General features: G+C 45.0%; 1 protein-coding gene across 10 annotated transcripts in view; it reads right to left on the bottom strand.

Annotated features, from left to right (window-relative positions):
• Positions 1-25,973, bottom strand: part of MAP4K4 (mitogen-activated protein kinase kinase kinase kinase 4) — a 137,469-nt gene that overhangs the window by 61,340 nt on the left and 50,156 nt on the right. For all 10 annotated transcript variants that reach the window (XM_032441812.2, XM_085533616.1, XM_085533626.1 and 7 more), the window contains exon 3: positions 20,195-20,251. In XM_032441812.2, the coding sequence (XP_032297703.2) occupies positions 20,195-20,251 (57 nt within the window). The remainder of the gene's footprint in view (positions 1-20,194; positions 20,252-25,973) is intronic.

The raw sequence follows: 25,973 nt of genomic DNA, 5'->3' as shown, positions 1-25,973 counted from the left end.
CTTGGGATATTAAAGAAGGCAGAGCCCCCGCCTGTTCCTGCTCCACAGCTGATGAGAGGCCACCAGCAGACTGAACCAGGAGAGACTGTCTTTCAGAAACAGACCTGGGGATGATGGGCAGCAGCACTGTTTTCCATTCTCTATAATACAAGGAGAGTATGTCAGGAGCTGGGAGGAAGGCAACAGTCTAAAGGTACAGCAAGGAAGTACCCCAATGTGGTCTTCCATTCATTCTCCCTTTGATAGAAGAGTTGCCTCTGTGGTTGCCTCAAAAAAGCAGCTTGTGGTGTTTGCCAGGCTTTACTTTTAATCTCAAGGGATGGCATAGGTAGGGGAGGAGAAACAGAAGAATTACAGAAAAATTTACCCTAGTGTAAGACAATGGGTAACACGAATGAAGAAACATAGCCAAGCAAGTTTACAGCAAAACAGTGCTTTGTGACAAAAGTAAAACCAAGTTTATCTAAGCTTCCAAGTAGTTTTCATACTGTCCTACTTAACTTTGCAGAGGAATACAAATGCATCCCTTCAGCAACTTTCTTTTTCAATTTAAGAAGAGACAATAAAAAAATCTCCCTTTACAAATGTCATGCAATAATGTCAAGCTATAAGCAAGTGTTTTAATTAATAACACTACCCAGCAGTGGAAACCTAAATATTCAGGCAAGGGGGGAAAGGAAGTCTCCAAACCTCTTTTTATTTGCTTTTTCCCATGCCACCACAAAGCTCTGCCAGCCATATCCAGGGGGCTGCACTGCCTGGAGAACAGCTGCTGGTTGCACTGTACTCAGGACTTCAGAATGAGCTCAGCTGGCAATGAACCACAAGTTCCAGCAGCAGCCTGTGGGCTTTGGGAATCTTTCAACTATCAGAGAATTCAGATGCACACGCAGGGAGGTATAGAGCAGCATCAGCCCAGCTTCTCTGGGAGAGAAGAAAAGGAGAACCATGGGCCCCAAGATGGTAGCAATTGTTTTGCCTTCAGCTGGCACCAGAGATGACAGCCCATCCTTTCTTTCACCAACTCACCACGATGTAAGAGATAAAACATAACAAAAAAAGGCAACAGGACAGGATAAATCACAACGCCAACTTTTGCAAACCACCATTCTGCTTGTGTGTCACATCCTCTCTCCTCCCCACACCCCTAGTCTGGCTTGCACCCATATGAAGAAGGATCTGTCCAGAACTGAGAGAATCTGAATAGTGCCTAGCACAATAGGTGACCTTTTCTGGTACTGGAATCCATAATATATACAGTCGTTAATAAAGCTTTACACACAAGAGGGAAGTTTTGGCATGAGGAGCTGGGGCAGTATTGCACACAGAGCAGTATTCAAACCAGGAGCTGTGGTACTGCCTTCAAGACGGGAAGGAGATCGCAATTTTGGGAGGGGAGGAATCTAACCACAACAGAAATGAGATTCCAAATGCTGGGCAAGTCCCTGCCAGAGCCTGCCAAGGTAGGAAGTTCATACAAAGAGAAAAGCAGAAGAGCTCGCAGTACTGAGAATGCTACGTGGAGTAACGCAATCCTTTCCAACCCCCAAACTGTGTCAGAATTGGGAATAAGATACAAAATAGTTCTTTTAAATAATAAAAAAAGCACTGGCTTCTTGGGAGGGGAAGCCTAAGCTGTTGAATAGAAAAGACTTTAATCAAGACATGCAATAAACATTTACAAGTCCATATGCAGTGCCTCCTAAATCTTAATATACAAAGAGCCTCCAACTTTGTTACTATGACTCTCTCTCCTAGAGCATTTTACAGAGCCTATGAGCTTTGCTACCCTCAAGGTAAAGACTTCGTGCAAGTTTGTTTGCCTTCTATCTCCCTCTTCTATTACTTTTTCACCCCCAGCACTCCCTGTGCCTGTCCCACCACATGCGCAAGGCCCTTCTTTCACAGACCCCTCACCCACAGGCTGTTTCCAGCTTGGAATCGCTGCCTTTCCTTTCTCTGCATCATCCTTCCAGTCTTTCCTAAACAAGCACTTCTCCAAAGCAGCAAGCTGTTTGTGCTTAAGAACAAGGGCTTGCCACACCACATGCTCAGCAATACCCCAGGAGCAATGAACATCCAGCAAGCAATAGTGGAGGTGGCGAGCACCCTCCCACCACCGCTGTCACATCGTCCCTTATTCACATGGGCAGCCCAAGTAGAGAAAGCCCTTTGTAGTCTTTGCTGGTTAGAAACCTCCCAGAGCCTACCCTGTTGCTGTGAGTTGCACACAAGCCTCCAAGCTGCCAGATGTAGCAGACTGGTAACACCTTGCTTGAGAATTGCAGTGGCTCTAGACACCTGGGTTGCTCTCCCAGGGGTCAAAAAAGCACTTCACAACCCACACCAAACAGTGCTTCATCTCCCCTTGGCACAACGCTCTCCCTACTGCATTCTAAAGGCATCATCTGAAACAAGAGAGAAAATGAGCCAAATTGTTTGCAACAGTGTCATCGCTGAGGATGCAGATATAAAGCAACAATAAAGTTAACTGGACAAAGAAGCACGAGGGATGGGTAGCTTTTCAGTTGGGTCCCAGCGCTGCCTGAAGGAGCCTGTGTAGCAGTATTGTGCAGGAGCACAAGAGGGAATCACGTGCAAAGGGGAAGGAGCCAAGAGCCACATGAAGACAATACTTGTCTGTTGTTTCCAGAGCCACCTCCTCTGCCAATCACAGTGACAACAATATTTCCTTTCTTGCCTGATGTGCCCCTGGTGACTTTGCTGGGCAATGAATGAGCTGTGCTAAAGACAGAGCGAAGGCGCTGCTGCTGACCTCCCCCAGCAGAACATCAAGGCACCAAAGGCTTTACAGAAGGCAGCCCAGAGAGAAACCTCCTAAGGGCAAAATCCTGCAAATATTTCCAGGGCTGGTCCCTTGATCCTTGGTCATTGTTCCCTAAGAGTTTTTTCTGCTCAGGCTGCATTCTCATATATCAATGTAGAATTGTCCATCCTCATCAAGTCTGAATTACTTAGAAGTTATGCAACAACCTGTCCTTGTACTTACATCACTAGAGCTCTCACCAAAAAGGGAAGGGTTAGTACCCTGCTTCTCCCAGTATAATTCATGCTAAAAAAGGCCTGTTGCCATACAATTCTACATCCAGTCTCAGATTTAAATCCTTGCTAGCGGGTATCAAAAATAAGTCTGTCTGCAAAGGAAACAAGTTAAAACATTCTGCTTTATGCAAAGGCCTAGGGCTCCGGGAAAGACAAGAAACATAGATGCCAGAGAGAAAGGTTTCACATGCAAAACAAAAAGGTTGCGTGGCTTTTCTGCTTCCCATCTCAGTGTATATTTGATGACAAGGAAAGCAGCATCTCTGGGGTGATGACGGAGCCATGGGAGGCTGCTGTCCCCCCACCCGGATTCAGACAGCCAGTCTCCTTCTGAAAGGGCAACAACACATGGGTCCTCCCCTGGGTGCGCAGTCCAGACACTGCTGGGGCACAGCTTGGACCTGGGAAAGGCTCCTGAGTCCCCCAGGTTTCATACAGTTAAAGAGACTCAATGATAAATGAAAGTTCTAGTTGGAAACTAGGTATTAACTTTGAAAAGAGTGAGCAAAAGGCAAACATCTGGGAGAGGAGAGAAAACAAAAGGCTGAAACAACTGAAAGTGCTTTTCTAATGTACAAAACACTAAAGAGAAGTTACATTAACAGAAATTTAAGATGGGAAGATAAACAGCACTTTTGGCATAACACAAATACACTTCTAGCAAGTACATCACAATAACCTACATTTTAATGCACACACTGATCTCCTTACTGAACAGATTCATTCAGTACACAGGATTTGGTCGTTACTAATATCAACTGTTTGCTGAAATGCCAGCAAACAGGTAATGGAACACTGTGAGGTTTATTGTTGACTGGCTTTTGAAACCAAATCAACTGGTAGGTGGAAGAACTTCATAGCACGCTGCTGATCTTTCAGCTGTCTGCATTCCCTAAGTCTTCCACGCTTTAATTAAGCAAACCCTCCTCATTAAAATGTTGCAAGTGCTGCAATTTTTCCTTCTAAATATTTAAAGCTCTGGGAGATACACTAAAAAGCCCTGCAATTTATCAGAAAATAAGTACTGAGGAGAGCCCTAATCAAAGAATTACTGCACGTTCTTTGTAGCCCACAAATCCACCTGTACAACACGAAACACTTCACTGAGCCCACGCTATAAAGAAATAGATAGGTCAATTCTTCCTTAAAGAAGCCTGATGTACACCTGTCAGACAAAACCTCATTGAATAGACTGCCATCACATATCTCCCAACATCAAAGGTCATGCATTGGCTTAGGAACACATCATACCCACAAAGGCTGCTGTACATGTCACCCTTAACCTAAGCTCTGTTTTACATCCAGAAAAGGAAAACTTCAAAATCTGGGCTACGGCACAGCCTCCAAAAATCTTCTTGTAAGCAAGGACTGGTGTGAGATCATGATCTGACATTTAACATAAGGTTTCTTTTGTGAGCCAGCCAAAATATGTAAATTACACAGGAATAAAATGAATCGTCCAATCTGTACATGTGTCTTACAAACCTGCTTGAATGACACAGTGAGAATTCACAAGCCTTCACAAGTCTTAATTTCAGGTAATCTTTGCCTGAAGGTTGAACACCTCAGTTCCCCTGGACCAGCATTAGTCATTGTTCAGCCTGCACAGGTAACACACGGCCTCCTCCTCTGCTCTACGTGTGGACAGGGCTGGCCATGATGAGTGACAGCAGAGGGCGGAGGACCTAGGCTGGCCAAGTGCCCCTTCTTCTCATAAGAGGAGGAGGCAGAGCGTGTGAAGCAGGCTGAGCAGGCACTGTGTGCCAGGAAGAGAAGGGATGCTGGGAAACCTGCCCAAGGTGACACTGGTAAAAAAACACTCTGGCAAGGCCAGGCTGGCACAGGGAAGGAAATGCATGGAGGGGATGAAGTGACCAGCAATTTATATCTGGGCTGAAAGCACGACCATACTTAGAGCAATAAAATTACGGAGATCAGATGTATGGGCCACAAATTCACCAAATCACTCTTTTATTTATTTACTTACTTTCTTTTTAAGCCTTGTCAAATTCCTCTCAGCACTGGTAAGGCCACAGTTGGAACACTGGATCCATTTCTGGGCCCTCAGTGCAAGTAGGAGATAGGCATACCAGAGAGAGTCCAAGAGGGCCACCACTATGATGAGCCTGGAGCACCTCTACTACGAGGAGAGGTTGAGAGGACTCTTCAGCCTGGTCACAAGGAGGCTCAGGGCAATCTCCACAAATACCCAATGGATGGGTGCACAGAGGACACAGCCAGGCTCCTTTCAGTGGTGTACACTGTCACAGTAAGAAGCCACGGATACAAACTGTCACACAGGATCTCCCTCTGATCACCAGGAGCACTTCTGTGCACAGGCTGCCCAGAGGCTGTGGGGTCTCCTCCTTGGGTGATCTCCAAAAGGATCCTGGACATGTGTCTGGGCACCCTGCTGTGGTGGCCCTGCTGGAACAGTGGTTAAGCAAGAGCCATCCAGTGATTCTACTAATTCCATTTTCCCCTTAAAAATGACTACAGAAAATACCCTTACCAGGTATGGAGGAGAAAAAAATAAAACAAACACTACAAGCAAAGACCACCTGGCAAGTTTTCTCCTCCTTTCTTCATCCCTATTTCCACTTTCCTTCACTCTCCCCTTGAGTAAGAACAGGTCACCCCAGAAATTTCAGCACAGAGGAGCAGGTCTGTAGCCATGAGACAGACAGCCCTAAGCACACATACACTGATCTGTTTGTAACTTGCTTGGTTACACAAGGAGGAGACTTCTAACCATCAAGGTTTTAAAGACAGGAGGGAATAAGGGTGTTAAAATTTTAACTCTAAAATATATTCGCACTCAGAAACACTGCTTTTCAAAAAGGAAATCCATTATAGAGTAATTTTCATCTGACTGACAAGATGATGATGATGACTCTGTAATTATTAGGTCCAATCACTCAAATTATAATTTACCAGCAGACACACAAACTACTCAATTCACAGCTAACGTTTCTTTTTTCTAAAACAAGAGAGGAGACAGACTATCTCTATCAGCAACAAATAAAGCAACCGCCGACAGAGGAATTCAGGGACATCTGCGAGGGGCACATTTCCCTTCATGCTCATGCCAAACCCTTCCAGAGGACAGATGACAACCAGGTCTGTCACCAAAAGGCTTTTCCTTTGTAATCGGACAAGAGCAGCTGCTAGGCAGGTACGGAGGTAGATCCGTGTCTGTGCACACTTGATAAGTGAGTTCTTTATAAAAACCAATTGCTGAGGTTTTGATTTTCTTTGGTTAGATTCATGCTGACTTACGCACGGTATTTAAAACCACCCTGCGCTGCCAAAGCGCTATAAAGGCTGTGCACTTTAGTGTACAAGTAAGTGCATTTGGCATGGCGCCGCTATGTACAAAATCATTTTCATGCAGCTGCCAGCAGAAGGGAACTATATTCTTGGACCAGATGTTTTGGTTGTCAGTGCTGCCAAGCACGCCTGGAAACCTCACAGCTGAGCGGTGCTGCAGGAGTGAATTAACAATGAACAGAGCCACAAGATGCTTGTGTCCATCTATCAGACAGGGCGGCGCAGCTCCTGATCTCCCCTCCTCCAGCAAGGAAGCTGCTGATAACCAGCTAATTATTACCTGCCTGAGAAGGATACTCCCTCTGCCTCCATTGGGATAAATAAAAGCAATAAATGCTGGCAGAAAATATCACACCTCAGCTGCATTTACCCTTAGCTGGGCAGGTGAAAAAGAGACCATGATTAAAAGCCAAGAAAATAGGATTGGAGCAAACATAGATGGGTCCTAATATTACAGTACGGGTTTGTTTTTGCTGCTGGGCTGCAAACAAGCTTGCGATTATTAAACAGTATTTCATCTCAAAAATCAGAGCTGCTACAGTATCTTTCTCTCCAGTTTAAAAACAAATATCCCTGATCCTAGCACAAGGCTCTCTCTTTTGAGCTGAGTTCCTGACAGCCCCAGCTTACAGCAGAGTTGGAAGACTGGAGCTCCCCATTCCAGCTCCTGCCACCAGCCCCTGCATCACCCTGCTGTTCCCTCCTATAAAACTAGAGCTGCCAACAGCTCTTGTCCCAAATCCCCCTCCTGAGGCTGGCTCTAAGTCATTCCCAGTGCCTCTAAAAGAAACTCTAAGTCTGGGGCACCCCATGCAGTAACAAAAAACCGCACCAAGAGGGGCTGTTCCTGTGGCAGAGGGAGCACTGCAAGTTGGGTGTTGTGTAGATGGATGGGTTGGTTGGTTGGTTATTCCATTTCCCAAGTGCTCCAGGTATTCAAAACAAAAGGCAGGCAGAAAGAGGCTGTGTGTGCAGCAGGTTTGCTGGAGCTTTGGTCTCTTCTCCCTATCCTTCAGGCAGCTAGGCCTTGCGCAGCCTGCTCCTTTACAGCATGCCCAGAAGCAAAGAGCATCCTCTTGACGGGCAAGCAACATGTCATGATGGCTTACAGCATGGCTGCCTGCTGGTCCTCACACCAGAAGAACACACGCACGTATCTGCTAAGCCACTTCCCAAGCAGGAAGCTTCACGCCCTCATTCCCAGCACTTGCAGCCTTCAGATGTAGTCACCAGCTCATTCCTCCTCCTCATCTCCACTGTAAAAAAGTGACACTCAGCAACTTGGCCACAAAAGAATGTGTTTCACTGAAATCTTTATCTACCAGAACAATCTGACATCCTTGGAAAGGCTATCACAGAATGGACTGGTTTGGAAGGAATCACAAAGCTCACCCAGCCCCAACCCCCTGCCCTAGGCAGGGCTGCCCCCCACCAGCTCAGGCTGCCCAGGGCCCCATTCAACCTGGCCTTGAGTGCCCCCATGGATGGGGCACCAAAGCTTCCCTGGGCAGCTGTGCCAGCGCCTCACCAACCTCTGAATAGTGAATTTCCTCCTAATACCTAATCAAAATCTCCCTTCTTTTAGATTAAACAATTCCCCCTTGTCCCATCACTATCAGACTGTGTAAAAAGTCAGTCTCCCTTCCTGTCTAGAAGCTCCCTTTATGTATTGGAAGGCTGCATCTCCTCAGCCCCCAGTGGCCACATCTCCAGTCTGCTGACATCTGCACAGGAGCCGTGCTCAAGGCTAGAGTCTGGAACAGACACAGAACAAATCTTAAAGTTTGCATGTTTAAAAAGAAACAAAAGCAGACGGCCTCTCTTGTCTGAATAAATGGCCTCCTTCTCAGGGACTTTTCCTTTAAAACAAAAGAAATGCTATCACCACAGGGTCTCATGGGAAGATGATTCATAAGCAGGAAAAGGACTGTAATTCTATGCTTGGGGTACTCACCCTAACAGATATTACAACTTTTTTACTATGCTAGTCCTGTAACATGATGAAGTGACAGTCTGAAAAATCTCTTTAATCACACTGATTTGAGATGGAACAAAGAGCAATTAGCCCAGCCAAAACGTTGGGGGGTGGGGAGGGAGCCATTTACATCTGAACAAGGAAACCTGGATTGTGTGCCGAGCCTAGAAATTCAGGAGGATGTGCTTTAAGGCACTGGATTTGCTCACAGCGGAGCTGTCTGACAATGAAGCCATGCACAAAGGGACCGACCACAGCAAACGTGCCAGCTCCAGCTCTGCCACCAAGGAACGGAGCCGCTAGTCGGGTTGGAAACATAACTAAGCATTACGGAAGGAGAAATCCCACACACAGCAATCACATCTTTCCAATAGCCGGGGAGAGGCAGCTAAGTGAAAGACCATGTGTTGTGGAGGTCAGCTTCTGCCAGACTACAGGCATCCAAACAAAGCCCGTCACGGCCAGGGACTCCTGTGATGTTGTCACTCCAACAGGAGCACGTAGAAATCCCAAAGCCCGATCAAAATGGAAAGCTTCATTCAAAGCATTGGTTAAACTGGTAAAGCTTGTCTTTGCCAGTTTATTACCAAATGGCACTCTGCTTGGAAAAGCTTTTGGTTGCACTCCGGCTAGCATGAAATGCCACAGTGAGGGGCAGGGGTGCAGAACAGGAAAAGGAAGAACAGGCAGGCTATTATGAAGCCAGCAAAATGGTACAAAAAAGGAGAATTTTGAAGGCTGTGGGTGCTTCTTTTTTTTCCCCTCCTTGTTTTGAAAAATCTTTCTCCCCAAATCAGCTCCATCTGCAGTCTCCAGGCAGCTGGAAGTTTCTGCCAAAGTGATCAGCAGCTAAGAGCTCACGCTTGGCTTTGAATTGCACCCATTATACGCTCCAAAGTTCACACACCACAGAGAGAGATCGAAGAAAGTCGGAACTCTCCTTGGGTGCACACTGAGTCTCCGATCCAAAGCGCGAGAGATGACGACAGTGCATGAGAGCTGCTTCAGCAAAAAACAAGGCGCTGCAGAAAAAAGGACATTGCCTCTTTTCATGACCCTATAAAACTTCCTCACTGAAAGTAGGCTGGGCTGAGGGCAACTCTCCAACTTACTGGCAAACATCTTCAAAGCAAGACATCCAGCTCGAGTTTTCTTTCACACAATACAGCCCTTATTCCCTCGCCCCTTTAGTTCACCATTTCCCCAGAAGCCGTACCTTGCTGCAGCATGTATAGCAAGGCAACAGTCACAACCCAGCTTCCAGCACCACCACACAATGTGTTTCTGCAGCACCAGCCTTCAGAGTAAGCACGTACCACACAGTAAGTGTGTACCACACTGACAACCTCCACAGCACGTCCTCTTCCTTTTGGGGAGGTTGTTCCTCTGCTGTTACCTAATCACAGTCCTACTTGCCGCACACATGGAAGGGCTGCTGAGGCCCTGTTTGATTATTCATGCTGTAAAGATGGTTAACGAACAAGGCTAAGAAGGGGGGGAAAAAGATTAAACTAGTTTATCTGAATAGAAGATGACAAAAACACCACTCAACACCAGTAAGCGTTAACTCAGAGGGGTCAGCACTGCATTGCTGTGTACCAGATTTCATAGGAAACTTCTGGCTTCTGTCATCATGGAAAAGCAAATCACTTTCTCAATCTGAAGCCCTCTAGTGATGGCCCAAAGTACAGCAGTCGCGCAGGCAATCGCTTTTGCTAAACAAGTACACAAATTTAGATAAACAAAAAGACTGCACAAGAAATCGCTTCTCTCCGGACAATTGAGATGGCCATTTCTCAAGGAGGACGCAACAGCTCATGAAGTCATGCTAAGCAGGGCATCAGAAACTGCCCATTCTCTAAGCAGTCACTTGCACTCTGAAGGCTACTGATATATGGGTATTTTCAGAACGATTATATGCAGCAATGTTAAAACAGGCCTTGTTTCCCACATTACAGTCTGCTCTATCTCAGGACGATCAAATAAATACATGATTTAAGTCATATCTATCTAACACCTGGAGGGAGAAAGAACAATGTCCAGTGCATTAGCAATGGTACTGCACAAGCATACACAGCAAAGGCAGCCTGGGCTTCTCATTTTGTCCTTAAAGTAAATGGGTGCCTTTCAGAGGTAGATCTGCTTTGGGTACCTGGCTCAAGCTGTTCCTGGGTCACTTTCTTTTGCCATTTGCCAGCAAAGGCACCATTAAACCCAGGATTAAGGAGATCCTTTGCTGGCAAATACAGAGCACTGGTTCACAAGGCCAGGCTCCTGTGAGTCACCAGCTCAGAGGCCACTGGCACACACACTGCCTCAATGCAGGTTTCAGGCTCTACCACTGAGTCAAACTCACCACCCTGCGACTTTTTGCTCCAACATTATCCTGAACACTGGAATTCAGAATCACAACGAACGTTATGGAAGTGGTCCAACACAAAAAAGTGAAGTAATTTCTGAAGCAGGCAAGCAGCCTAAAAATAGCTTGCTGCACAACAGAAAGAAACAGAGGGTGGGGGAATCCCTGCAGAAGATCTTGGCTCTTCTCTCCCAAACCCCCAGGTGCGCAGCACTGCAAACCCTCCCTCACAGCCATCGCAGGTGGCTGCGGAGGATGCAGTCAGGCCCTCAGGAAGACAGCACGACCAGCTTTCCTCCAGGCATCACAAAGCCATATAGCTGTGTGGGCACCCTGCTCTGGGTGGCCCTGCTGGAGCAGGCATTGGACCACAGGGGTCTCCGCCAGCTTCAGCCACCCAGTGGTTCTGCAAAGACCAAGCTATCTGAATATTTATAAATAGAAAACAAACTGTTCCTCCTTTCCTCCCTGAGAGTAGAAATCCTTTCATTCATTATACAGGGGTGTTTGTTTGTTTGTTTACATTGGTATGCATGGAGAAAGGGAAAGAGTTTGCAATTTATTTGCTGATTCCTCCATTTCTACCAGAACCGTGCAAATGGCAACACGCTAACAATTTGTGTTGCAAATCAAGGCTAGATACACTTCCCAGATTGGAAAACATCCAACCTTTATAGGGTAGAGAAAAGGCCACCAAAGTAAAATATGCCAAAGAAATCTTACCCTAGCGGAGCTGCCTGTGCTCACAGGGGGAGTCAAGCAGGCAGCCGGGGTGCTCACTCCTCCTCCTGCCCCGTGTCTGTTCTCCCGATTACATTTCCATTTGGTCAAAGGTTCCACATCAGAAAGCCATTTTCAACAATCACGGGCATTCTCTCATCTCGTTCTCACATGCTCATCCAAGGTGCTTTGCCAGGCTAGTAACAGTTATCTGAAGGTAAAGGGGCTGCTGCATTTACACTGGGATTTCCACTTAATTCTTACCAACTCACGTAAAACTTGAATCAAACACTGAAGCTCAGTTCAGGAAGAAAGAGCTATAGTGGAAAATATCCCTACTTTAACGACAAACTGCAAAAACACCTCATCCATCCACTGACATGCAAAAAATTGAAAGTTCATTTCTGGAACTGACCTTGACACTTGGCAGAGGGAAAGGCCTCCGTCATCCAGAAACACTCTGCGAAAGCAACCAGGCTGCTCAACTCTCACCATGCCTTTTGAATCAGTGCTGCTGGGTAGAGAAGCTAACGTTTTACCTTATGGGCACAATGCAAAATGCACAAGTGTTGTGCTCCCTACATAGGAACAGCAGCTCCTTCTGCAGCTTTCTCTCTGTTCTCAGAGGTATCTTTTTCAGACCAAAATATATGAGAAGAAAAGCCTGACACGGAAGAGATAACTGGGAGCCAGCATAAAAAGACGCAAAAAATTGGCCAGATTCCCACCATTTTATTCCTGTTTGAAGCAAGATCCTACAAAAAGAGAAAGCAAAGACAGGAGAGCAAAACTGAACTGCACGTGCTTATTATGAAGAAGCAATCTGCAATTTAATGGCAACACCTCTGTGGATTTATTTAGCAGTAGAAAATATTCTCCGTCAGAGAGACTACGCAAAGCACACTCTGGGCTTTAATCCCTTTTGGATTAAACCTATCCACAGGAATGTACACAAGCCCCTTACTAGAAAAGCTGTTTCTAGGCTCAGGAGACAAAGAGTAGATTCTAGAGCAATCAGCTAAACTATAGTTTGCGTAGTATCTTCATGGCTCTTTTAACACTTAGCTCAGCCATGTGCTTCCTATTGCATATTTAAGAGACTGGGCATCAGGGGAGAGAATTCTTTCCTCTCAGGCACGAGGGGGGTGTTAATCACGGTTACAAGCCAGCTTGGAGTACAACAAATTCCCATGTCCTTGCACATTAGCACTTTCTGCCATAATCTCCAGTTTTAGGAGCTGGGTTTTAAGACTGTATTTTGGCCAACAACTCCCTGCACATCACTCAAACTTTCTGTCTTGCAAAAGGAGTGCTGTCGAGAGACTCTGAGCAAACATTTCTCTCCCATTAAACATTAGAGAACAACATCGCTATTTTGTGGTTATATATACACACACACATGTTAAAAACAGAGCACAAGAGAGAAATCACATGGGATCATCTCAAATGTACAGTTTCTATTCGTAGGCCGGTAAACTAAAAACGGAATCAGAGGGAAATATTTAAATGCTTGAAAGCAATTTGCATGCGCTACCCTGCATGCATTCCTGTAGCTGCAGCATTCACTTGAAAGCCAAGCGTTAGAACTTTCTCTCTAAAATAAGCTATCTGCTTTCTCCTCCTGATTTACTACAGAACAGTGGCCAGCCATCTGATAATGGCCGGTGGCTGAGGTCTGCCTGCCATACCTGGCGCAAAGGATGTAAATTCCACCCGCTCTCCTCTCCGCGCCGCCTGCCAGCTTTCACATAACTCATCGGGATTTCATATCTTTGGAATTTCTCCCTCATTATGCTTGGCCAAAATTGGCCAGCAGACCTTAATAGCAGTGGGTGGAAAAGCAGGCAAGGAGGCACACGTGCTATCACCGAGAAGCCTCATTTCCTTCGGAAGTCAAGATAAAAACACGGAATGTCACAGCAGAAACAGGAGGAGCCCCCCAGGCAGGTGGGGTTGATGAAACTACAATTAAACACAGTCAGGAAAGATTACATTTCAAGGAGATATATCCCCTTTAACATAAACAGCAAATTAATTCTCCCGTCTTTGATCCTAATGCCAAAATGTAAAGCTCACCCCTAAAAGACGGGAGCTGGAGCTGTGCTCTCGCCCGCCTATGCAGGCAGTAGGAATCTGCTGCAGAGCTCGCTTCAGCCTGGGTACTTGCTAAAATTAAAGCACAGTGCTCTGTCACAGCTCTCATTGGGTTTTATTTCAGCCCAGACTGACAAGAGCACACATGTTCTAACAGTGCATTGACAGAGTTGTCTTGTTTTCCCTGAGCAGACAGTGTGTCTGATTCACCGGTGGTAAATTGAGCTGCTGTGCTGCGTATCTGACAGAAAATATTCCAAATGTAGCCCCGTGCTTTTTGCTGTTATCTGCACACAGAACAGTTCTGTTTCCCAATAGCAGCCGACCCTCCTCAGACAGCTCCAATATGCACTTGGTAACACAGACAGGTCAGCTCCCTCCTCAGCAAGGCCTGCATGCAGCAGTACTTAGCTTCATGTCAGCACAGGTGTGACCAGGAATTAGATGTTGTGGTAGTGAAAGCAGATGTATGCTGCCACACAGAGACTTCATCATGGTATATATCAGAGCCCAGGATTCCCTCCCACGGATGCTAACATTCGTTCCCTTCATACACAAGTGGAAGCCACTTCGCAGTGCTACAGTAAGGTGCTACCTGGTTCTCCTATGGCTGGGCAGGCAGGATTTGACAACATCTTCCCTAAGAGAGGAGATTCTTCTGCACTGCAAACTACAGCAGAGTTCCCTTTAGTGGACATAAACACAGCCAGGCCATCTTTATAATGTAAATTGTATACAATGTATGGGGCAGGAGCAAAGCATTTTCCGCTAGATAGGATGAGGCCTTGCATGTTAGACCATAAGCAGGAGGAGATGAGGGGAAGACAGAGTCAACATAGCTGTCTTTACATCCTCTTAATACAGCGATCCAATGGGAAAGCTACTGGATGCGCCACACTAAGTGCTCATATTCAGAGCTCTTTGGCTGTTAACAGGTAATAGATGCTTCAGCAATGGTGCCCTCAAGGATCTTTATAGCAGAAGGAAAACATCTGTTTCTTCCAGCCTTGAAACAGTCAGGTTCCAAAACAAGCACGTTAAAATATATAGAGGGAGATCCACCCGCAAGGACAGCTGGCAGCAGGCCATGCTTGCAAATAGTCTTTTGCTCAGGTGGAAATCTTGCGCTAAGAAACTATGTGCTGGAAAAAGCAAGTAGAGCAACACGCGTGTATGAACATTTCACATCTCTTTTCTTCTCCCCTGTTGCCAATTTTCCACCCAACCACACAGTACCACTGTAAAGTTGCTCATTACTGGAGCTGTCATGCTAGGTGCTAGCTCCCTCCAGTCAAATCACGTTGTATATGGTTTCCCAAACTGCTTAATAATACCCAGGGCTTCCTGCCCCACTTCAAGTATGTTCACAGCCTCCTTCTTGCAGCAGCAGCACCAACTCTTACATCTTCCCCCCCTTCCCAAATAAGCTTCTCCAGCCTGACAGTCTCATCTACCACTCCAGGACTTGGATAAGCAGAGTGAAAGTTTGCCCTCTCTACAACCTGATGCCAGCACTGCATCAGGAAAGTTTATTGGATTATGTCCAGAAATACTCTTTGCAGCTGCAAAGTGACTGCCCCACTGCCTGCAAGACTATCTTAGCTCTTCTCAACCTTCTTCCAATCCAAGTTATTACAGTTCAGCTTTGTTTTCCTCTGAAGCTGCTCTAGGCCAGGGAAATCAATGTGCTCTTGCCTCCATGCTCAAAAGGCAACCCACATTCAGCTTCCACAGTGGAAGTGGAATGGAGTAGTTGATGAGACTGGCTTGCCCTAGCTCCATTGCATGCTACCATGAAGATCCATACATTCATGGTCTTTTAGAGTGATGCATCAACTATTAGTTTTTTTCTCCATACTAAGAGATCAAAATCAGCTGACTATCTTTGCTTTTTCATTAAAAATAACAGAAGTTTGGGTAAACTTTTGATACTGTTTTTGTTTTCTCCTCATTTGATCTTCCTGCATGCACACATAACACTTATTTTCTGTAGTCTTTCCACAGACCACTTTTGGAGTGCCTTAAATACAAAGGGTAGATAGCCCGTAATGTCACAGTTCATACAACACTGTATGGACCATCAGACAGAGATAGACAAGACTCAAAGTGACTCACCTACCATAACAGAAAAGCCATTCAGCAGAGTTGGGAAGGCAACAATGAGTAATTCTGGTAACCTCTCCTGCCCAGGTTCAGGAGATGAGACATACTTCTGTGCAGGCCTGGAGGTTTTGGTTTGGGGTTTTTCATTGTTCTGTATCCCATGTACAGAAAGGGCAAGACAGGCAAGCACTAAAAGCAATGCAGCCTCTTTCATAAATCAGCCGGATACAGTACCCAGTTGTTTACTTAGCATAATCTTACACAGACTAGACTGGACAAGTCATGAAACACTGGGCACAAGAGCTGAGAAATGCTGCTATTAAAAAGGCATGCGGAAAACTTTCCCAGAGGATGCCAAGAGCATGTGTGGGAAGAGGTAGGAGGAAGAAGCAGCAGCGTCAGGGGTTATAACAAACAGTGAAAAAGCCATTTGTGTTTTTTTTTTCCTCAAAATTAGCTACTGAGGATTTCAAACAGAAAAGCATCTCTGGAAGTGGAACACAGGACTGACACTGGAAACAACCGTGCAGCTGCAAGTGAGGCCTCCAAAAGAGTGGAGCAGAGTCAAGCTGTGTGTTTAGGATAGAATGCTAACAAGATCAGATGCATACAGATTTGCCAAGTAAGCTTTGCTAAGATTGTAAACAGTTTAAGGTCTTTAGGTGTTTTTTTTTTGCTTCACAAAATAAAAGAATTCTTCTAACTAACCAGTGACTGCTGCCAAATCTCACAGCATTCTTGTGTAGCATCTGATAACATCAGTCACGGCTCACTTGATGTGCTACAGAGCTGAACAACGGTATGGAGCAAGCAGCCCATGGAAACCCAGCAGCACGGGCAGGGAGTAAAGGAACTCTGGGAAGGAGTCAACGCTCGCTCAACATGGACTTTTCCAAAACAATACCCCGTAAGGAACAGTCGCTTACATAAAAAGATTCAGGACAGACTGCAAGAATCTCTCAAATAAAGCTTCCCCACCAACATGCACACAGCCTGAGATTCAGCCTACAGATGTTCAGTGTGGAAAACAGTTTTTCAAGTGCGTGTATGCTTATAGTTCATCCAACAACAGAACAGTTTGCAATTGCTGAAGACTGGTGTTTTGCTGTTATTTGCTCTATGCTCCAGTGACATTTTTTCACCCTTACATGTGCTCCAGATTCATCCCCAAAAAGCACAGCATGATCTACATGAATGCCAGACTATAAGAAGGCTTGCAGACCTTTAGATCCTTTCAGTGCTTGCTTGAGTGCTGTAGATCTGTGCATTTATACAGACCTACACGATTTTACAGAGCTTTCCCTAATTTGTTTAGAAAAAAGTGGAAGAGACGGCAAATCTGCACGTCAACATCCCCCACCATTTCAGGCAGCAGTACTGACGAGTCATAATATATTCAAAGATCAAGCTGATATCTTCAGCCCACCTCCTCTTTTCTCATCCTTACCACCATTCTTCTCAAAATTAAAATCTGAATAGAAAACCACAAGAAAAGCTGGGAAGGATGAAGAGCATTTCCAAAACACCATGTACAGCTTGAGCTATAATGTTTCTTCCAGCGTTGCTAGTTGGAGGTTACACTACCTCATTTTCTTTGTGCCAACCAAAACTTTCTAAGGGAAGTCTTCACTTTGACTTGGACATTCCTTCTGTTCAGGTCATCAAAGCTTTACAGAGCTGATGTAACCTTGGTGATCATGAGCAGTGCAGGAACTGCAGAACCGGGCCTTGAAAATTGAAAATCTGAGGCGTGTCTACAGAGCTTGCCAACACATTAGGCTTTCTAATTTTTTAAGTGTTTGGCAAAGCAAGCACTGGATCAGAGGTACCTGAGAAAAAAGAAAGTCTTGTGTGTGTTCTCAGCACCAGTTAAACACAACAATCAGATATCATCCACAGCACCACTTAAGCATTAAGTACTGCCAGCAATACACGTACCAAGGCACGAATCATCTACAGCCTCAATAGCTGCTCATTAAAAAAAAAACATCACAATTTCAGTTTTTTAGGAGAGTGTCCATTCCAGTCTCTTTCCCCCATATATGCACAGATGATAGTTACCATTAGTTCACAAGAGCAGCTCATGAAAATACAGCTAGGAAAGCAAGTGGAGAAGATCCTTGTGTTGAGAAGGTCCTTACATTCTCTGCTCTTAACCATCTTGCTGTCAGCTAGAATGATGATGAAGCTGCTTTAAATGTGATTTGCCAGTAAAGGAGATGCTCAGAAAACCATTCCTTGAGGAAACCAAGCCATACCTGGATGGCAAGGCCATTTTTGGCAGCAATACCAACCTGAGCTCTTTCTTCCCCATGGTCATCAATGGCTCTTTCCCAGTCTCATGCCACTTTCATCACAGTAAAGACTACATGCTAAAATAGAGCAGCAAACTTATCCAGGTTATAAATAACCAGCAGGAAGAGAAAAGTGAGGGAATTTTTAGGGGAACTGAAGGCTGCTCACTGATCTGAGTCACTGCCTGGACCAAAGCCTTGATGCCAGCACAAATACGGGGATGCAGACAGGGAGCCAAGTACTGACTCCAGTAGGAGTGGACAGGAATATCCTATGGGAATATCATCCATGCCTGGTGTTAAAAAGTACAGTTGACTTAGCATGACTTGGAAGAATTTACACCGCATTTTTGGCCTCCAAAGGCTCATTACTTTGAAGTAAAAACACATGAGCTTCAACTGTAGGAACAGCAACGCTTTTACACTGTGTGGGGTTAACATCTCCCAATCCTCCCTCTGACTGCTATGCAGCCCCTAAGAAAGAATGAGCTTGTGAGGTAGAAGATGGTGCCAATACACAACTTTCAAAACCAGCCCAAATCTGCAGCAAGTTTCAAAACATAAACCATCTCCTGCAACACGAGCTCAGCCACGCTATACCCAGCATTATTCAATTGTTTGCCTTTTGCTGTGCAACCTCTCCATCACAACTGTTTGTGATTAATATATGCTATTAAAAACAGAGGGAAGTGTGCAATACAACCAAGCTTAGTGTTATAGAAGAAACCTTCACTGCTACAGTCCAGCAAGCTGCTCTACTTCACACTGCTGCATAAATGGAAACATTTGCTGAGCAAAGAGCATTCATTTTATGTCATCGCACCTTCATCCCTCTCTGTTTTGTCTACATATTAACTGCAGAAAAACAGCGCTGCCTCTTGAGAAGGCAACCTTTGAAAATTTCCAGCTGAACATCAGTTTTTATCAGGCCATCTTACAAAGCAAGAATGTCTAGCTCTTGGCAGACACAACTGCTTCAGTTAAGAGATCAGCAGTCACGCTGCTCATCGATCACAGGGAGATCAAGAGATAGGACCGAAGTACTATCAGTTGACCCATCCCTGCCTTCTTGTTTTCCTCCTTGTCCTGCCTGATCACCCATCACACCTCAGTTACTTGCCAGGCAGCTTCTGTCCATTTTGATCTGCCAGGGCCCACACACACAATATCAAAATAGAAAATATTTTGCAGCAATACCCTTGTAAGAGCTTTTTGCTTAATACAACCAGCTTGCCAAAGACCCCTGCTCTAATGCAATGTATGCACACATTAACCTGATTTTTCCCCTAACGTCTATGCAAAGCTGAGAAGTTTAGAAAATGAAGATGCTCAGTTTCAGGATGAACTTCAAACAGTGCAGTGTCAGTCAAGCATTGTGGATACTACACAAAAGGATCTAATTCGATTTTAAATCTCAAGCCGTTGCCGAGGCTGTAACTTGGTAAAACACAACTGGAATCAACAGGGAAAAGCCATGCTTTTTCTGGTCTGTTTTGAAGTCTTAATTTAAACTGATTGCTTTTTGAACAGTATAAACTACATGACAGCTCAGGATTCAAGCATGGATGTATATTTTTTATTTCTGTGGCTGGGTTAATTTCCCGTCTTTCTCATCTAAAGCTCCACAGTAAATCCCCTTGGGTCAGTTACAACTACTACTTTACACTGCTGAATTCTGCCAGCAATCTGCTCATCGTTCCTGCAGATGTTTCTGCTTTCAGGCTTCTGGGAACTTTATTGGACCCATTTCCTTTGAATAAATGTACGCCCTTTTTAGGCTGCAAATGTACCAAGGAAACTACTGTCAAGCAGCCTCCTCACCTTCTTTTTTTGGTAAGGCAGATGTATGATGATATATTTAAAAGAAAAAAAAAGTAGGAAGTGGGGAATGTTCCTTTCCTCCCCACTTCTGAGAAGTTTCAGGTAAGGGAGTGCTACACAGAATCAAAGAATTGTAGGAGTTGGAAGGGACCTCCAGTGATCATCGAGTCCAACCCCCTGCCAAAGCAGGTTTCCTACATGTGCTCCTGGGAACAGCCACGGCAATTTACGAAAGGCCAGAGGCCCCTCCACACAAGCACACAGACATCTCATAATGGGTAGACAGGCTCAAGAGGTCAGGCCCTGCAAACAGAAAGCAAATGTTCACTTGCAAGGACCGTGCCCTTCCACATAAACCTGAGGTAAACCGTATGCCGCCTCTTGCCGTCGAATTTTACTCACATTACTAACCAAGCAGAATGTTTCTCTACTCACCTCAGTAACGTCCATGACTTTGATGGCTGCCAACTGGCCCGTTTTGACATGTCGACCCTGAAAAGAGAGAGAAGCATCAGCACCAGCACTTCACCAATCCCTTGAGCACACACAGAGCAAAGCATTTGGAGATCTTCAGCTGCTGGGTTTTGCCCAGCTGTGCTGGACTCTTCCACTATTTCACTTGAAAAGCAACACATACACTAGCTAGCTAAAGGAGATTCCTTTTAAAATGTTCTTTAGAAATGTTAGGTCTTTATCTCCACATTAAGAGGATGATCATTAAGATTAAGCACAGACATTACGTTTGCTTCTTTTCTTTCTACTTCAGCAAAGCTCATAGTCAGTACGGATCATTTATTAACGCATCAGAATGTTCAACTCCATATAGCACGTATTTTATTTGTAAGCTTTGCTTTATTTACTGGGTAAATGCACACAAGCTGGGTGACCAAAAAAGTATGTTTGTCTTTGCTTTGGTCTTCACTGTTAGGTAAAACTAAAGATATAAAATGCTGGGGTTTCTTCAAGTGATGTACTGGACCTGAAGAGCTCTCTTTGTCTGTCTCTTGATGATGAAGAGGATGTCTCCCTTCAGCTACAGCACCATAAGGGTACGGCTCCTCTGTACAGCTTGAACTGAATTAATAGATCCCAGCTACTGCAGTGGGGAGCTCCTTCCCCTGCCTCCCTCCCTCCCTCCTCCTGTCACATATTTCTCCCATGAGCATCTAGCTCATTCTGGCACTCATCAGATCATATGATAAGCTGATTTAGATCACTGAAATGGCAGAAAGTTAACACAGAAAAAGCAAACTGCGGGGCAGGGAGGAGGAGGGATGCAGATCAGGAAATTAAATGGGCTTGCTCTGCAAGCAGAGCAGAACCAGAGCTGGCACAGGGCAGACCACGTGGCAGGGAGACAGAAGCACAACAGCCCCTTTCCAGCTCCGCTGAGCTGCGACTCAGCACAGCTGATTTGCGACAAAAAACCACTTTTCCCTGGTACATTTTTTGCAGAGGTTGGGGCCATATTGATTAACTCTACTTCTTTTTCTTCTAACGAGCCTTTAGCAATGGTTCCAGCCCTTCACATAACACTGAGTCTGCTTGAGGATGTCCAGCTCAACAGTCCAGCAGTGCTTTACATATTTAAGATCGGCACCCCAGAAGGACACCAAGGCAAACCACCAGTCCCTCTGGACAAATCTCAGCCCCCTCATACTTTGCCATGCCCTCTGCAGAGGTAATGTCCAGGTATTTCTGCTGCATGACAAAGGACTCAGATGAAATGCTGCAGAATTTACAGCCTCCAGCTTCTTTTACAACTTGCATTGCGCTGCACTCTCCCCTCATTAACCAATCCACATGTTTTCTATAAATAAATTACCGTACTCGGGATTCTGCCTGCTCTGTAAAGTCTTGTTATTACACACATTTCTTTTTACAGTTTGCTCTCAAGCTAGGCTGGATTTCGAAACAAAATTAGGATTATAACATATGTGCAATGGCCAAGACTGACCTCCCTTTGACCCTGCTACTTCTTGAGGCTTTCAGCAAGCCTTGGGGATCTGCAACTCCAACACCCCACCCTGGACCTCTGCCTAATGACAAAAGCCATGGTGGTCTTGTTGAGATTTACCGTGCTGCCAAGGGACGGGGGGAAAATGCCTTACAATGAGCTGGAAAGACGCCTCCTCTCCCAGCTCTGCCCTTGTTCTCTGCTACTCTGTGCAGAGAAATAAAAGGTCCAAGGATACAGGCAAGCACAGTTTGAGGTACAAAAAGAACACGCTAAAGCTAAGAGTGGAACAAGGACATCTCTGAGAAGGACTAAGGAAAAGGAAACTTTAAAAGAAAAACAGTGAAACATGGTTTGCCAGACTGCAAGAGTGGCACACAAGAAGGAAGGAGCAAGAAATCCTCAGGGTGTCGTTTATTTTATGAGGGAAAAGAAAAAAAAGTTTGCTTTATTTGTCATTTTAAACCTATGAATTACTGCTGGGCTTACCATTTCCAGACAGGAGCCTGAAACCTCCCAAGGCTCAGCTTCCCAGCTTTCTGCAGACAACATTCCACTCTGATGGGCCGTGCCCCAACCCCACCATCCCTCTCCCAGCTTCCTAACATCCCACCAGTGCCTCCACTCCTCCTTGAGAGTGAACCTAGAGCATGGCCATCACTCGTGCTTCACTTCACTGCCTCTGCAGCAGGGAGGGGAAAAGCCTCCCCATGGCCTCCTGAGGGACTGGAAAGCCGGGGAATTGCAGACTGTGGGAAACGTGGGCTTCTCAGTATCCCAGGCCAAATTTAAAGCCTGGTCATTTCAAAGCATCGTTAAAAATTACTCCATATACCCTTTTCACAACGTATGGAGCGTTCATACACTAAGCATCCACAACATAAACTGGGGGGCGGGGGGGTAGCATGACAAATTGATTTATATTTGAGAAGTAAAAGGACATTTTCAAGTCATATTCTTTCTATTAAAAACATTTGTAAAGAGAGAGGGGGGGAAAAAAGCATCACAGGCAAAACGTATAAGCAGGAGTAGAGCTTTTGTTTGTTTGTTTATCCGCTTAACAGCTCTGCTCAAGAACAGACTTGTCAAAACTATTTGCATGCTGGTATAATTTTGCTTGCAAGATAAAATGGCTAAGTAAGCTTGGTCTGGAAACTGGTATTCTGACATTCAGAGCTGGCTTTCGCTTTGGAAAACTCTTGTCTATGTTAATAACAAAAACAATAAATGAATTGCTAATTGGCTGAGTACACCAAAGAGGAGACACCCTCAGGACTCGATCTCCAGGGGTTAGAACTTACTCAAAGCCATCTCCTCAAGCACCTCACAGAGGTGGGAGGCACGAAGGCCCAGCCACGCATCATCTCAGTGACACAGCCAGCCGATCCAACAGCAGGACGCCATTTTGTGCTGTGCAACCCTGGCCCTAAAGCAGCCTAAATCCACATACCCCTCCATAGGGATGATGGAAGACATGGTTGGCAGCCCTGCGCATGACAGAGGGGATGATCTTTGAGGTCTCTTCCAATCCAAGCCATTCTATGTTGGCACTGCCAGCTGAGCCAGCCACCACCCTTACCGCTAGGAGCACACTGATGTATCTCCTTCATTCAGGCCATCTTAGAAAGTTTAATAGCCAGAATTTCCAAACTCCTTGCTGGTTGTTTTTGTGTGTATGTGTTTTTTTTATTGTTTTTGTTTTGTTTTTTAAGCACACCCTCCTCTCAGTCCCTTCCCTCTTTCCTTGACCATCTATTCATAATAAAGCACTTACTTATCCTCCCAAGGAAGGAATGTCAAGATATTTTTACAACTACTGCTCCCTTCTATTTATAAATGATCTGTTGGGCAAACACAGAACTGGGATGAGCAAGTCAATGGAGCTGAGTTTGCTGACCCCAAACCTTGTTCTGCATCTTCTCATGGGGTTGACAGGATTTTCATTTACACACAAAAGATTTTGAAATCCAGCTCTTCTCATCAGCAGTGCAACACTTAACTGGATGTTAGACTGGATCCATGCATGTTCCCAGCCACATTTGATAGCAATGTGCTGTTTATTTCTCATCTCAGTGGGCTTTCTGCGTGTTGAAAAGCAGAGGGGACAAGGGGAATCCTTGGTCAACTGCCAAGATCTGCAGAACATTATAAATTCCAAGCCTACCCACACTCTCCAAGTCAGTTCATACACCCACTTCTTGCCTCCACGCATTATTACTGTATTGTTTGTGAAAGATTCAAAGGGAAGTAGTATAATACGCTGCTATGGGTGTTTTTTTTTTCCCTCTCAGATGCCTTAATGTTATCAAAGAACTATGCAAATGAAATGCAAAGGAAATGCTATCAACTCATTTACTCTCTCTCCCCTCTAGTTAACCAAGACGCATATTCCACAGTAATGTAATTCTCCAATTAACACAATCTCTTGCCTGAGTATCAATGTGCCTTTTGGGGGACTGTTCCTGGAAATCTGCTCCCCAACTGAATGGCATGAAAGAAGAATATGGAGCAACATGACAAATTCAGGAAGGAAGACAGCATGCGTAACTCATAACTAGCAAACTTGGATATGATCCTGTGCACTACACAGCACTAGGTCTTTGGAAAACCCTTCCAGCCTCTCATTATTCTATGCTGACAAAGAGACAAGCAAGCTCTATGAAAAAAACCTTACTAATTCACATTTCAGTTGCTGTGATGTATGCATAAACAGCAGGCCAGATTTAGATATGTTAGCAAGTAAAAACATACTGCTCCACCACCTCTCAGTACAATGCCCCCACGCCAAAATTAACTTTTCAATTTGTTTCTCACTTGGTTGACTCTAAGCTCCTACCAGCCTGAGGCAATAGGCCATGGAGCAATGCTTTGCTATTAGGTTGCACACCCTGGTGCAGTAAATGATACCATGTTGTTCCAACACATGTTTACAACCAGCTCTTTTTGTCACTCGCCAGCATAGGCAGTTTCACAGCAACCAGTTCCGTGCTGTGAACACCCAGGCTCTGTCAGGCATTTCTTCCCACTCCCAAAAAACAACCAGATCTACCCTGTGAGAAGCAGCGAGAGCGGTGCTTGCAGAGAACACAGAGTGTGCATTTTAATGGGAGTAAAAAAAGCCAAAACAAAGTAAAAGCAAACTCCTCACTTAAAATAAATAAATAAAAATGAAACATCATTAAGCAAGAAGTCTACCTCATTGCATTGGTAGCCAAACTAATGCTGTTCTGATAAAGCCTTTTGCAACCTAAATAATGACAGGCTCCAGCTATGGAGATAAATCTGTGAAAAAGAGATAAAGTTTGTCTGGCATAGAAGCTCCTTCTGCAATTAAAATCAGCAAACAACCTCAGTACAGAGGCCTGGCACGTCACTACAGAAATTAGTACAAGCGTTAAAAAAAGGCCAAAATCAATGTTCCTTTTTCCTGTTAAGATGACTATTAAGCCCAAACCAACCAGAAGCTATTAAAGACTCCTACTGTTTAAGACAAAAGACAGGACAAGGTTCTGTGTTTTCCCTCCGTCTAGCACTCGACATCAAATGCCTGGAAATCAAAATAGAACACACCACCCCCTCTATCCCTCCTTAGATATATCCACAGGCTCCCTAGCAGTCTGTTGAAGAAATAATAATGACCATTTACTCGTGCATAGTACTGCATTCTACGAAGTATGAAAGACACAGTTGCTATCAGTTCTGTACTTCCAGGAACAGAGGGGGAAAATGCAACATACACACACACACAAAGAAGAGAGCCCTATACACTTTTTACTTCAATTACTAGTTTTGTGGCAGCTATCCCACCCCCAAAGCTGCTGGATGTACATTACCACAGGCACTTCCTTCTCCCAACAGCTCATTGCCTAAATAGGCAAAAAGGAAAGAAAAGAAGAAAACGGATGGTGGGAAAACCATGGCAGAAAGCCATCCTCCGACTTTCCCAGGATCGCAGCAGGTCAGAGGCAGAGATCAGAGTCACAATGCATCCCAGGACCCAGCAAGAAATACTCTGTAATATGCCCAAGGCTGACATTTATGCTTGTTTTAGTTCTTGGCCACTGAGACACCTACTAGCTGACCAGGCAATAGGTGAATAACACTTGAGTTTGCTCGCTTGAGGACACAACCTGGAAAACACCCTCTTGAAGAACAGTCTTACATTCCTTCCTCTCACAGCTACCACCAGGTTATACCTGGATTCAGTGACCTTCACCAAACAAGCTACCTCTCCTTTTCTCCTGCATCCCTCCATCC

This window comes from Coturnix japonica, chromosome 1 (assembly GCF_054131305.1).
Source record: "Coturnix japonica strain WE chromosome 1, WE-NBRP24, whole genome shotgun sequence".
NCBI classification, from domain to species: Eukaryota; Metazoa; Chordata; class Aves; order Galliformes; family Phasianidae; genus Coturnix; species Coturnix japonica.
This window is presented reverse-complemented; position numbering and strand designations above follow the sequence as displayed.